The sequence below is a fragment of the Trachurus japonicus genome, chromosome 15 (assembly GCF_045865225.1).
Source record: "Trachurus japonicus isolate A0001 chromosome 15, Traja_1.0".
NCBI classification, from domain to species: Eukaryota; Metazoa; Chordata; class Actinopteri; order Carangiformes; family Carangidae; genus Trachurus; species Trachurus japonicus.
The window spans coordinates 12,114,812-12,129,213 of NC_140921.1; the positions used below are offsets into that span (position 1 = coordinate 12,114,812).

Here is a 14,402-nt window from a genome sequence, read left to right on the forward strand (position 1 = left end):
CCGAACCTCAGCTCTAGCTAAAGTTACAATAGGTAAGCTACACGTGCCTCTTAAGAAACCATGTATCATTACAACACTAAGCCCACGGGGTAAATATAATGGATGCCTAAGAAAACTGTTCCTACAGGTTTGACATAATAACTTGATGAGCTTGTTTAACCACATGTCCATCTACTGTACTTGCCTTCATACCAAAACTTCCTAATTTGTGTGTTTTCCTGTACAAATGTGTCATTTCCAACAGGCTTCAACCAACCACTAAGTGCACAGCTCTACAGCCAGATCTCGTTGAACAACATGCACTTCACCATGTTGCTGGATGAAAGTGGCATAGACAGAAATAATTTTAACTCTTCAGTCATTTTTGATGAGAGGAGACACCACATTATCCCACACACCCTATCACAGGGCCAACAGCCACGCTGACATTTCCACCCCAAATGCCAAACGCCAGAGATAATTTAGAAACAGCCAAAACAGATTATTTTATCATTCAGTCATTCTTTGACTCTAAAATGTCAGAAGATATTCACAAATAGCCTACCCATTATACTTTTTCCAGAGGAAATTCAAATAATAATAATAATTTTATAGTTCAGCCAGCGAATAGATTTGATTTACAAACATATTAAATGACAAAAACACACATTGGCGAAACAAGACCTTAGGAATTTCTACTTGGATTTTGCTTACTTTACTTTCAATGCAATAAATTACTCTTTTGACATCTGTAACTTATCCATCATGTCTTCTAACTTTGTTTAGTGAACCAACACAGCACCACACCCTAGTTGATATGGACACATGATATTTCTCAACGATGACGATGCTGCCACACATGTGTTTGCAGATACACACCCCCTCGTTACTCTGAAACCCCAGCTGTGACTTCTAGGATCTCAGAGGTCTCTCCACGGTAAGGGACACGGAGCCAGGACTGCTGGCAAAGCCCATTTTATAAAAAGATCAACGCTATCAGCGCTGCACATAGTAATGTATGGAGGGGAGGGGACCGGTGGGTGTGCAGGACAGGACCATGTGGTATTTTTACACGTCTCCAGCTTTAGCAAGACTGTGGACACAAGGAAGCTCCAGGGCTCAGGGAAATCTCTGTTATGTCAACTTGTTATCAACAGAGAGAACTAATGGTCCACAGAGAGAAGACGTGCAGGCCACACATTAGAGAGACTGGAAGTGTTGTTGTTATTAAAGAGGCTAGAGACGGACGGACAGTCGTCTTAAAGAGGAACTATGCAGGATTTTTAGCCTAACTACGCTACATTTTCACCTTAATTAACAAGCTTTGGAATAATTACGATGGTCTAATAAATGACTCATTAGTTGTTACAGGAAGAATGGAGGCTCTCTGGCTTCCTCATAGCGCCTCTTGGCTGAAAACCAACCTTGTAAAATCAGAGCCTCCGACTCGGTGTCCCGTGCAGCACCGCGACACAAACGCACGTCGTAACCCGTAATCTCTTGTTTATGACAGATAAGACTACACAAATATACACATTGTAACATTGTATATGATATATAACGTTATGTACCGCTCTATTGATTGATTTCTCACCGGCTTTGTTGTAAACAAAATGCACATGGCCGAGAGGAGGGTTAGCAAAACAGTGGAAAAGCCTGCACAGTTCCTCTTTAAGCTGACGGACGTTAGTCTTCAACCGCTCTGTCCAAGGCATGCACATGAAAAGGTTTGTAAATGATGTGACTGAAAAAAAGACAAATATAAGCAAATTTAAACAAATGAATCCGATCTGTCACACACCTCAAACTTAACACTGTTAAAATAACACAGCGTGAAAAGTCAACTGTGGCAGTCAATTTCTCAAGCAGGATTCAAACTTCAAACCACTAGTATTTAAAATTACAATGTATTAAATGATAGTGTGAAGCGCCCCACTCCTATATAGTGACTGGATCTACTCTCAGCTTATTTAACTGCCTTTACCTTTTGGTTCACTCTTACTGCGCTCTTATCATCAGTGTTAGCCGCAGTAGGAAGCTATATTCAGCTAAAAAGGCAGACGCAGTCAGCGACCAGCTGATGTACGTACATACTGGAGCATTTAGCAGCCAGACACTTCCCCTCAGGACTTGGTAGAGACCAAAATAGAGCCACAAAGGAGAGAAAATATCAGCGCCACATTCATCAGGTGACCAGAAACATGACTCCAGATGAACGATAATGCTTCTCTGTAACTGCTGGATGTGTAAATGAACAACTATTTTCATGCCATGCTCAGATAAATAGAAACCAATGCTCTCCTGTAGTACTGACAACTGAAACTGTAGTGTGTGTGTGAATGCAGCAACATTTAAGTATCGACATCCTAATTTGTGGTGAAGAAAGTGCTAACATTGCAGCACATCATGTGTTGTTGAGAGAGAGACCGTCACCACGACACATTCACTGACTCTACAGACGGCAGCGTCAATAGAAAACTACTGAGAGGCAACAAAAATAGGAAGTACTCCTCAACATTACTGTAGAAACACAAAGCCAAACTGACCTCATCTTAGTTCTTCATAAATATTTTGTTGTGCAGACACTAACAACTGCCAAAATGTGTAGTTACCATTATTGGAAGACAGGATGACTAAACACACTGTAAACAGTTTTACATCAGAGACCAAATATGACCAATGCTCGACAAAAACTGGCTGGACTTCAGCTTGTTTCTTGGAGTAAGATGTGGTTTAGTTATGTGGCTGCAGGCCATCGTAGCAGCACAACCTTTCTAAACATTTTAGGCCGTCCACCCCCTCTACTGCTTTTACTCACTGTCTCATGTATTACTGTTTGGCAGAATGGGGGGAAGAGGAATCTTCCCAGCATGCAGCAGCAGGGTACAGAGCAGTCAGAGGTTGTGTTTCCATTACCCCTAGAAATGCGCTGAACCTAAATATCGCAATAAAAACAGGTAATGGAAACACCTACGTACTGAAAAAACCTCTCAAATATCACCAAAACATTTTGTATATGTGTATAGTAACTGTAAGTGTATCGCAAAAGTGTCGCATTTACACGTCAATCAAGATGGCATTCATTCGCAGAACACCTTTCAATGGAAACACCTGTAAATAGCAATTGTACTTTTTCGAAATTATTAGAAATATTGCTTTTATTTTGTGAAAACCTGTAATGGAAACCAGACTAGAGAGACCAGCGTGTGGTGTTTAAGGGTCCCCTATCCGCCCCATTTTTTGCATGAGTGTTTGCAAATTCAACATGCTGACCAAGGCCTGATACAGAGCTAGTGAAGGGGTCACATGACATGACACCTCTTCATACACACTGCATGTAATCTATGTCATTTGACTGTACACACCCCTCACTCCCCCGTGTTGGATTGGCTTCAGCAAGAAGCAGTGACTATTTGTCCACCCTGACATTGTTATTATCACGTACGCAGTTTTCTTGTTTGACATCTCACCCCGTCAGTGCCTGTTTGATATGATAAGGCGGCACATGTATGAGCCCCCCAAAGTAGGTCTCTTTGTATGTATGGTGTACATATATGGCTACAGTCAAGCACAGGAAACAATACATTATGTAAAACCACCTCTGCAAACATACAGGTCAATAACTGGCTGAACTAAACGGAAGTGGGTGACATGAATAAACTCAAATTGGGCAATATCAGTCCAAATGTGTTTACATTTTGGAGTGAGATTAAAACCAATGTGGTGTTGGACTCCACTGATGAATAGTATTATATATTACTGTTAATACATGAGTTACTAATACTTTATAACAAGCCTTACAGTAGCAACTTTTGGGTTAGGAAACAGGTTGTGGAAAAGCTTCCTGCAGCACAGGACCTTTTTAGCTCTTGGTAACGTAATGGAAACTGCGAAACCCTAACTACTACTACTGCTAATCGATCCACTAATTTAACTGCATTTTAGCCCACTCAATATAAACACACAGCCACGTTGTTACCAAAATAATTAAAGGGATAGTTGAACATTTTGGAAAATTTGCCTATTACCATAATCCCTATAGTCATAGGAATAGGTTCATTACCTTTAATTATCAGTGCATGTTGTTTTGAGATCCGCGGGGCAGACACGCGAGCTGCTCAGCAAACACAGGTGAACGGTAGGCTACTGGTCCTCTGTCCCTCAAAACTCATCAAATACAGAATCCAACAACGCCAAAACACTCTCACAGACAAGTTGTGACCTGCACATTCGCCAGGCTATGAAATACTCATGTATAGGCCTAGTTATGTAACATTACGACACATGAAGCAAATACTTGGAACTACTTTCTTGAGCTGCACTAAACATGCAGCTGTGTCTGGAATGTAGTTCTGGCTATGCATTTGCCTCGAAAACAACAACTCTGTTTACTCTGATTATTTCATAGCCTGGCAAATGTGTAGGTCACATCTTCTCCACAAGAGCGTTTTGGAGTTGTTGGATTGTGTATTTTGATGAGTTTGATGAGGGACAAGGGACCTGATCATTCACCTCCATCGTGTTTGCTCAGCAGTTCACGTCTCTGCCCCGCGGATCTCAAAACAACATGCACTGATAGGCAAAAGTAATGAACCAATTTAGCTTTAAAGTATTTCTCATGCTTTTGGAGACACTGAAGCCAAAGTCTATGGTGTTTTAATGGTTTATGGTGCTGTCAGTGTTGTTAGTGGGTTTTTTATTGTTTTATATGGTCTAAATTAAAATAAAGCAGATCATCATAATAAAACTTATCATAAAAAATAAAAAAAACAATTTGCTGACAACAGTTGAGTGGAGAGTAGGACAAAGTGATGATGCATGCACCTGGTCACTTGATAAAGTTAGAGGGGGAAAAAAAGGTGTTTCAGTCACCTTGTCAGTCATGTCATGTGCACACGACAGGAGAGGAGACAGTTCACGGCTTCAGCTTGTAATGTAACGTTGAGGGGGGCTATAAGCAGCAGCAGCAGCAGCAGCAGCAGCAGCAGCAGCAGCTAGCAGGAACTCAAGGTGACATTAGCAAAAACAAGAGGGAACGTGAACATCACACCGACCGTTAACAGTCCTTAGCAACTAGAACTCCAGTCTGTCATTAGCTTTTTAAAAACGGTCTAACGTTTAACTCACGCGCGGCGCCGCGGGCGGGGGTTGGGCAGTGGGCAAGCAAGAGGGGGGGTGGGCACGGCACGGGGACGCGGCGGTTAGACAGACAGAACGTTTCCCCGTTTCCCGGGTAACTAGCTTAAACCGGCAATCGAACGCTGAACGTGAGCACGAGCGAGCGCTAACCAACCAATCAACCAACTGAACCAACCGACCTGACATCTGCACACCATGTCCGCGTCCTGAGCCAGCAGGTCCACAACTTTCCCCTTGCCCTCGTCGCCCCACTGGGCACCGAGCACCACGGTCACTTTGTTGCCGACGTCCGGTCGAGGCCCCCCCCGGTTCGACGGGCTGTCGTCGTCGCTGCCGTTCGGGGCCCCGGCGGCGGCGGCGGCGGCGGCGGCTTCCTGGCTCCCGCTCTCCGACATGGCTCAGCTGCTGCCTGGTGGGCTGAGTCCGACTGACTACACTTGTTGTGCGCCCTGGTGCTGCGCTGCTGCTGCTGCTGCTGCACCAACGACAGCCGAGGACTGAAGTCAGTGTGTGGTTGGTTGGTTGGTTGAATAGTGAAGGGAAACCTCAATGACAGCACGGAGCGGAGGGGCCGGTTCTCCGCCTCTCATCCTCGTGGGAGGGGGAGGCAGGGCCGGTGCATGGGGGAGAAAGGTGATGCAAACTCTAGGGGCCCACAACAACCCCCAGCCAGGGCCGGCCCAAGCCTCCATGGGGGCCAGGGCCCATAAGCAAAAAAAAAAAAAAAGGGGGGGGGGTGGGGCTCTATTACTGCCAATAATACTAATTATTTTTTTTAAGTAGCCTATATTTTGGGGGCTTTTTGTTGCCTTTAATTGACAGCACAGTAGAGAGGGACAGGAAAAATAGGGATCGAGGCAGAGAGGGGGGAATGACATGCAGAAAAGGGATGCCCAATGCAGGATTCAAACCGGGGCCATCCGCAGTGAGGATTGTAGCCTCAACATGGGGCAGCTCTACCAAGTGAGCTAAACACTGCCCCTAATTATTGATTATTTAAACAACTGTTTTGCTAACCCCCCTCTCGGCCATGTGCATTTGTTTACAAGGACGCTGGTGAGAAATCAATCGGTACAGGCCTATCATATACTATGTTACTATGCCTATACGATGTTACTACGTGTATTTCTAATATGTCATTAACAAGAGATTATGGGTTACGGGGCGTGTTTTGTGTCGCTGTGCGCAGAGACTAGAGCTGGGACACCGGGGCGGAGGCGCTGATCTTACAATGCTGTTTTTCAGCCAAGACCTGCTACGTGTAAAGGCAGGTTTATAGTATTGAGCTGCAATTCACTTTGTAGTGCTTTGAGGAGGAGTGGCACAGATGGTCGTACTTCCTGACCTCCTAATTCGCTCTTAACGCTCATAGCACTCCACAAAAACGTTAAAAATGGCGATGTGGCAGGAAGAAAGAGAAAGCAACTGCCTGAAATTAAGCTAAAAAATAATTTTATTTTTATAATCTGTCATTAGAAATCATCATCCTAGCCTGGCATGTTTTTACCCATCTATATATATTTTTAATCTGAAATGGTACCAAATTCAGCTAAAAGTGTGGCCTGGGGTTGAGGGTTGTGTACTAAGTGGGATACTGAAATATCATCTAGGTGTACTAAGAGTAATAAAATAAACCAACACAGTCAATGCATTTGCTGTTGACATCATCTGCTATTTTATTTTGGTTTTAAATAAACTGCACCAGCAATTGTACAACAACAATTTGAAGTGCAACAAAGGGTTTTTGTAATTATGCAGAATTTCTCGTGGGATAGACAGAAGTTACGCACTATAGCTTTAAAACAGTTAATTGCTCTTGCTGCCTTGGGCCGGCTCTGCTCCCAGAATCCTAATCTTTCTATGACTAAATTATTCTGCATATACCCCTGACTAATACTCATACCAATGCTGCATCAGCATCAAAACAAAGCCACAAAACATGCAATATTCATGAAATACTTTATTATAATAAAAATGGTTTAGTCCATGCTGGAGCAACAGTAGAGGGTTAGAGGGTTCATATTTTTTTATAGGATTTAAAACAATAGGATACATTTATAAGACTGAATGCATTTTTATATGGTTAATTATATATGATAGTTTTGTTCTGACAGTCCCACCTATCCCTGGATCTTATGTCTATATGAAATAGTACTGTATTACCTATAAGATTTTGTCCTATTGGAATAGCCTATAGGATACATGGATTGGACTTTATCCTATAGGGTTATGAATTGGATTTTGTCCTATGGGATTAGGGGACATGTCCTGTAGGATTATATATTGGATTAATGTTCTTTCTGATCTTGTCCTATTATACTGGTTAACAAATGAATTAATTTGATTTTAATTGAGATGTTCTTTTGAGATCCTATGGGACTTTTTGACTATGGAGGAGTTTATGAGACAGTTTCAGATGTGTGAAATCTTTATTTTGTTTGTGGAAAGAAACCCTTGTTCTTGTCAAGCCTGCACCAGATAAAAAATAAATTTAAAAAAAACACTACACAAAGTCTTGTCAGATAACACAGAGGATCTAAGCACTGTTTAAAGCACAGTTAAGATTTCTGAAGCCTTTACTGTTGCTCTGTTTTGTAGTTTTTATTTCCCTGAAGTTCCCTTTAGTTGTCGAACCGTAAACTAACTTCACGAGGGTTAAAGAGCCCACTCCAAGGCAACGTTAGACGCCAGGAAGTAACACACATCATGCGCATGCGTACAAGTATCGGAAATTCCTGTACTAAAAGAAAAAAAAAAAAGACTGAGAGACCTAAGCAGCTGCAGCTCTCAGTACAGTCAAATTGAGTCCCGTGCAAAAGTATAAATGCAGCACTTATGTAAAATATGTTTTTCTGTAAATAGGTCGCTGGAATCAGAGAGGAGGTGAGTCATCTCGGCCGCTTCTACGATCTTTGGGGACACTCCCACCACCTGGAGGCGCGTTACAGCCAATGAGGAGTGTCACATTCAGGGGCCACAAAGGTCACAGGTTTCTACACAATCGATTAATCAGCTTTTTCATGAATACACAACTACATTTCCAGTAGTTTTTGTTGTTCTCCTGGTGGTTAAATATTTTTTCTATGCGGGATCAATAAAGCTTATAACTGACTTCGCCTATATGCAAGAGACGGTGCATAGGCTAATGGGGATCCCCAATAATAAACAAATAAATAAATGTCAGCTATAATGGGCCATGGGCAAAAAGTATGATTAAGTTTATTAGTCTATTTTTTCTACAGTTAACATATTGGAAACCTCTAAGCATATAAAATGTGTATATTTATGACCACATTGACCAAAGGATTGTGAACATCTACTCTCAATTTTGTCACCATGAACAGTCCAAAACACACAAAGAAATGTTGCAAATTTGAGAAGCTATAGCTACTTTGAGCATATTACTTTTAAAAAGTTTTATTTTATAAACTGACCAAAGATTTACATGTTATGTTATGATTTGGAAGTTTCTGTATGATACATGTAATCCAGTAGAAAATATTTATTGAAGTATTTGAAGCTTCAGAATAAACATTTTCAAACACTCACAACATAAACCACAAAACATTTTTTATTAATATTTATTTAATAATAATAATATTATTTATCTATATTACTGAACCAAATTACTGAATAGTAGCCCCGTGGGCTGGAGGCATTTGATTTAAACACACTCACCAAAGCTCTGAATTCAATTTAGTGTTGTATTTTGAATTATTTGGCTCCCTCTTGTGGTAATCAATAATGCATGCAAGTTCCATATTGTTTACAATTGGGGGGTGTTATGTCAAAATATTCAGCACCTAAACTTGACGCAGTTTAATACAGGTTCTCTCCTTCTTTAACAAAAGTTCCACACTGATTTACTGAGGGCAGAAATCCAATATGTTGTTCATCACAGTAAATACTCAGTCCACCTTTTTTTTTCAGACTTTTCATCCTTACTTGTGCCTTGATGTACTTCCTGCAGATGGAGATGCTCAGTGCCAGGCACAGCTCACATCACGACTGCCCTTTCATCTCCTTTGAGCTCAGCGAGGGACAGATGGTCAAGTGGGTGGACAGGAGACAGCGCAGGGAGCAGCGGCACAGGTCACGACTCAGGCTAAATCTCAAAAAGCACCTTTCATCAACACACTGATGTCACTCATATGGGCTTCGCTGTTTGGTCAGACAAATTATTCTTAACGACTCGTTTGTGTGCACAGACTAGAGTCAAGGTTGAAGTCATATGATAATCATGCAACACTGGTGTCAAGTGAGAGCCTGGGTGAACATGAACTTGTAAGGCCAATGGTGCTCTGAACCTTCAGAGCTCTTCTGGTTTTCACTGAATCATCAGAGGAAACAGGAGTATGTGGGGAAATAAACGTTTGTTTTGCATCTCTCTTTTATTTACTCTCTCCATCCGGGAATCCCTTTACTGTTTGCTCAGGTTGTGTGTCATCCCTGTTGACGGTCTGCGCCACTTTTTCTATTGTTTGGTTGTGCACTTGTGTTATTTGTTGTCGTCTGACAACTGGGATTCATTCTTGGCCCCAGATTTCTCCTCATTTTGGCTGCTCGCCTAAAAATACACAGTGGGCCACGTAACAGTAGTGGAGGAAGTAGTTCAATCTTGATGTACTCAAAGTAGAAAAATACTGGTGAATATGCTGTTATTATATCATCAATGCACAGTCATGTTAGTTGGTTGAGGTACAGCTTATTTGAGCTATATATATTTATATTACAAATATAAATATAAATGTAAAAATGAATGAAGAAATATTAAAACAGTAAAGTTTTAGTTTATTTTCTGCCAAATTACTATTATTTCAGCTCCTTGACAGAACAATCTACAATAAATATTCATATTCTATAAACTCTTTTTATAACTCAGTGTGAGATAGTGGCATAAATAGACTGAAATGCCTTAAATCTGTGGTTTTGATCAGGTAGCCTACTGTTTTTTTTATCAATGAGCTGTGGTCCATTGCCGCTGTTCTCCCGCAGGGGGCAGCAGCGCTTCTCTGACGTGACGTGACGTGACGTGACGTGATGTACGTACGCACTGACGTCACGGCTACTTCCGTAGCTTGAGCTCGTTAGCTAACAACACAGAGACGTGTGGTACCTTGATAAAAACCTGCTGTCTGGGTCGTTCACGTCCTTTTAACAGCGGCTTTTAAACATGTCTACCCCACTGCTTCTCAGGGCTTTCGTGACGGACCGACTGACAGCTGCTGCGGTGGAAATATTTCAGGTTTTTGAGAACACGATAGAGCAATATGAAGAAGAAGCTTCCAGCTCCAAGCAGGAAATTGAACGTCTCAGAGGTCTGCTGCTGGAGTTTGAGTCAAACCACAAACACGGTCTGTTTATCATCATTATTATCACTATTATATTATATTACATTACATTATATTATGTTATGTTATTAAACAGGGCTCCAGACTAACTTTTTTTACGAGGAGCACTGGGGCTTCTAACTTAAAATTTTGGGAGCGCAAGCAGAATATTTCGTGGTGCACACTGTAAACTGAGTTGCAAATCACATCTTTTATTCATGATCTTCATACAAATTGGCCCGATACCTGTAATGACTGCAGATAGTCCTCCCTTACACATTTCACCAGTGTGTATATATATAAAAAAAATCCTGCAAATTTACTTGCACATGCGAGTAGATTTACTTTCACTGTCTCATATTTTATGTGCAAAATGCCTCCATTCAGGAGCTGTCTGGAGCCCTGTTATGTTATATTATTGAAATAGTACTGTTTATTGTGGTAACTATTGTCATTCTTACTGTACGTGAAATGAATTGCTCTCTGAGAGGATTTAAGGTAAAAATGTTTAGGTCTCCTTACCTTCACCGCTCGAGTGAGTACTGACCTTTCCTTGCAAGGAAATAAAAACCGAAGTCTCTATTTCATTATTCACCAACAACGAACCATTAAAAAATTTCCACGACAACATACAATAAAAGACACAAGATGCATTAGCCTATCTCTTTCTTTTTCTTTCTTTTTTCCAGACCTCTCACAGCCGTCCACGCCTCCTGAGCAGCACCACTGCGAGCAGGAGGAGCCGAACCTCAGCCCCGATCATAGACACCAGGAGCTTCGACCTATTAAAGAGGAAGATCAGGAGCTGTGGCCTAGTCAGCAACAAGAAGTAGAGCCAGTTCAAGAGTTTAAGGATCCTAATTACGTGAACCTACTTCAATCATCTGTCTGGGAGAAACACAAGCGGGAGGTCTCCGAACTGTCTTTGCAACCTCAGGCTGAAAACAGTGAACACGAGGAGCAGTTTGATGAGGCTAAAACGGAGGACTTTAACTGCAAAATGCAACATTTTGCTTCGCCTCCATCTTCACAACCTCAGATCCAAAATGAGAAGATGCAATACGGAAGAGAAAATGAAAGACCTGCTGCAAGTTTTACGTTAAACCAAACACGGACGGATCAGAAGCCCACTGAGCTATCTCAGTTGAGTTGCATGCATTCAAAGGACACAGGTCTCATCTGTGGCGTTTGTGGAAAGACCTCAGAGTCCATTGAAAGTCTCAACGTGCACCTTAAATCACACACGGGCCCCAGGGCTTGCCACATGTGCGGTGAACAATGCAGCAGCGCCGCGGCTCTGTCCGAACACATGGCCAGTCACAGCGGGGTGAAACTGCACCGCTGTCACGTTTGTGGGAAAGAGTGCAGGCGCAAAGGTGATCTAAAGATACACATGAGGATTCACACAGGGGAGAAACCTTTCTGCTGCTCCTACTGTTGTAAAAGTTTCACCCACAGTGGACATTTGAGGAAGCACATGAGGAGCCACACGGGGGAGAGACCGCACCGCTGCGAAGTCTGCGGGAAAGGATTTCTACAGAGCACACACCTCAAATACCACCTGGGGACTCACACTCAGAAATACTGATTTGTTTCTTTGTTCATATTTAAAAGAGTTTGACCCTAATCTCTTAAATTTGTTAAGTGATCACTATGAGCATGCTCAAGAGTAGGAGAAGCCAATTGCCAAGACTACAATTTTCCAGACACCTGCCTTAGTCATGTTGTTCTTAAAGTCCGTATACTGAGAGAGATACTTTAAAAACGTAAAAATGTGTTGGGGTAAAGTCTTAAACCTTTCACTAAACCATTCTAAAACCATTTTCACCTCTGAAAATGGTTGAAATATACATAAAAGGAAAACCAAAGCTGAATCATTAAAAATCCTATGGACTAACTGTCATGATAACAAACAAAAGTATTTTTATTTGTCTTTCACTGTATATCAGTTATATATAAAATGTATTCCTCGTCATTGTTGACATGACCTTTGTCTTTATTGCTCATTAACAGTTTGGAGGAATAACACTGCATGTAACAGAATAATCACTCTGTCGTTATTCCCTGACATAATTTGTATGACAGTAAACCTGAGTAGTTTTATGTATTTATGTTTGCTAATATTTTTCAAAGAGGCATCAGTAAGGAACGATGTAATTCAATGTTAATTACAGAGAAAAGTTGAAGAATAACTTGCTGTGAATTAATTATATATTAATTTATGGCATATTTATCATACATGCATTTTTATTCCTCATATATGTTAAATGTTTATTTAATTGCATGTTTATACATTTAGTCTTAGATTTGCTATTTCTACATGTTATATGACCTGCTCTTCCCACAGAAAGTTACTTTGAGATTACACCACATAATTTTAATTTAAATATTCAAACATCATTTCGTCTTTGCCTTGTAAAGTTGGTTGACTTGTTGAATGTGTTACAGAACAGCATTCATTTAGAGTCATGTTTCTAGCCATCAGATGGATTTAGGTCCTCTCTGTGCCTCTGTTTTGGTCCCGAGGGAGTTATCAGGGTCTTGAGCTGCTGTTTTTCAACCCTGTCATTACAGGAAACATGCAAACTAAAACAGGCTAAAAGCACTTTGAAGAACTTCAGAGTTTTCTGTGAGTTTGTCATTGAGAAAGACCCATTAACCTTATCTATTAGATTTTAGATTTTCTCCAGAGGTTTTTGAGACGGTTGTATCTCACTTATCTTGGATAACATTTAATAAGAAGGATGTTCCCTTGATTATTTGTTATTTGGCAGCTGTTGGTTTATATTCTCATTGAAATCCATAAAAACATGTTTACTGACATTTTATGACCCCGGCAAACTGACCTTAAATGCCCCAAGTAATTTTGAAAACATCATAATTTCCGTCTATGAAGTTTATTTATTTATTTAGCAATTTTAAAAATAACAGGATGGTTCGAAACTAAAGCTGTGATTAATGGCATCCTTTCTTCTTTCCTGTAATATGATTGTGATCCAACAGTGTTACATAATGACACAAGAGAGAAAGTTTAATGAGACCTTAATGAACCTTTAAAACAAAAGGGAGCACATCTACAATTCGTCTGTTTACATCTGAAAGTAGATATAAATTATTACAAACATTTTTTTTTACTGTTGTCAGTCAGATCTCCTCATAGAGCAACCTACAATTAGGTTGTTGATAAAGGTATTCGTCAACACTTCATTTGTAGTTAAGCCAATAGTGATAGCAACCCTAGCTTGTTTTAAATATACCTCTTTTTTTTTTAAGATTTTATTATTACCTAAATAGTTTTATTGGTATGATTATAACTTCTTGATTAGTTTTATTTCTTATGGATTGTCTGACTGTTAACATTTAAACTGTTGGGTTATCAGGTTGTCCGCCATCTATGAATCACTTTCATAGAAAGTTCACTGATCAGTGTGAAAGGAGCCACACAAATAAAGTTTAATACATTGATTTTCTCAAATGCAGTCTGAGAGGAGCAGAACTGACCAGTAGGTGGCACTGTAGGAGCTTCTATGTTTCTATCCAGTCAGTCAGTGAGGGCATATTACTAAATTGAGTAAAAGCAACAAGAAACTGAAATATTTTTTCCTCTTTTTTGCCATTTTAACATGTTTTTAAACATCAGTACAACACGATTTCATTTAATTTACCATTGACAAAGCTGCACCTGCAGGAATCTTCACCATTGTCTTAGTTAATCAGTTTCCTGACGATCTATGGTGTTTTCAGTTGCTAGAACATTATTGGGTTTTTTAACTGCATGCCTCATGACTTTGTTTTTCGTGTTTACCTTTCTTATCTGCATGTTGACCCTTTTTACCTGTTTCCGTGATTTTGGCTTCTTGTCACCACTTACTGGATTTGTTTGTGTATTTTGAGCTGCCTGTCTCCTGGCAGTTCCTCATTATCATGTAAGCTTTTGTTTACTTTGTTTTGACA

At 40.6% G+C, this 14,402-nt stretch overlaps 2 protein-coding genes across 2 annotated transcripts in view; one reads left to right on the forward strand and one right to left on the reverse strand.

Moving 5' to 3' along the window:
* The window catches only part of adss2 (adenylosuccinate synthase 2), a 30,957-nt gene extending 25,340 nt beyond the window's left edge, over positions 1 to 5,617 (reverse strand). The window contains exon 1 of the mRNA XM_085799609.1: positions 5,298 to 5,617. Within this exon, the coding sequence (XP_085655735.1) occupies positions 5,298 to 5,513 (216 nt within the window). The 5' untranslated portion in view covers positions 5,514 to 5,617. The remainder of the gene's footprint in view (positions 1 to 5,297) is intronic.
* Positions 5,618 to 10,184: 4,567 nt separating this feature from the next.
* Positions 10,185 to 12,067, forward strand: LOC146973277 (uncharacterized). Its single transcript, XM_085798992.1, has 2 exons — positions 10,185 to 10,472; positions 11,138 to 12,067. The coding sequence occupies exons 1-2, from the start codon at positions 10,292 to 10,294 to the stop codon at positions 12,034 to 12,036; spliced, it is 1,080 nt and encodes a 359-aa protein (XP_085655118.1). The 5' UTR covers positions 10,185 to 10,291; the 3' UTR covers positions 12,037 to 12,067.
* The last annotated feature ends 2,335 nt before the right edge of the window (positions 12,068 to 14,402 follow it).

Bases quoted from the DNA above. Each gene is read 5' to 3' on its own strand.
- LOC146973277 (XM_085798992.1), top strand. From the start codon at position 10,292: ATGTCTACCCCACTGCTTCTCAGGGCTTTCGTGACGGACCGACTGACA. The intron at 10,473-11,137 runs GTCTGTTTATCA...TCTTTTTTCCAG, and splicing joins TGAGTCAAACCACAAACACG to ACCTCTCACAGCCGTCCACG.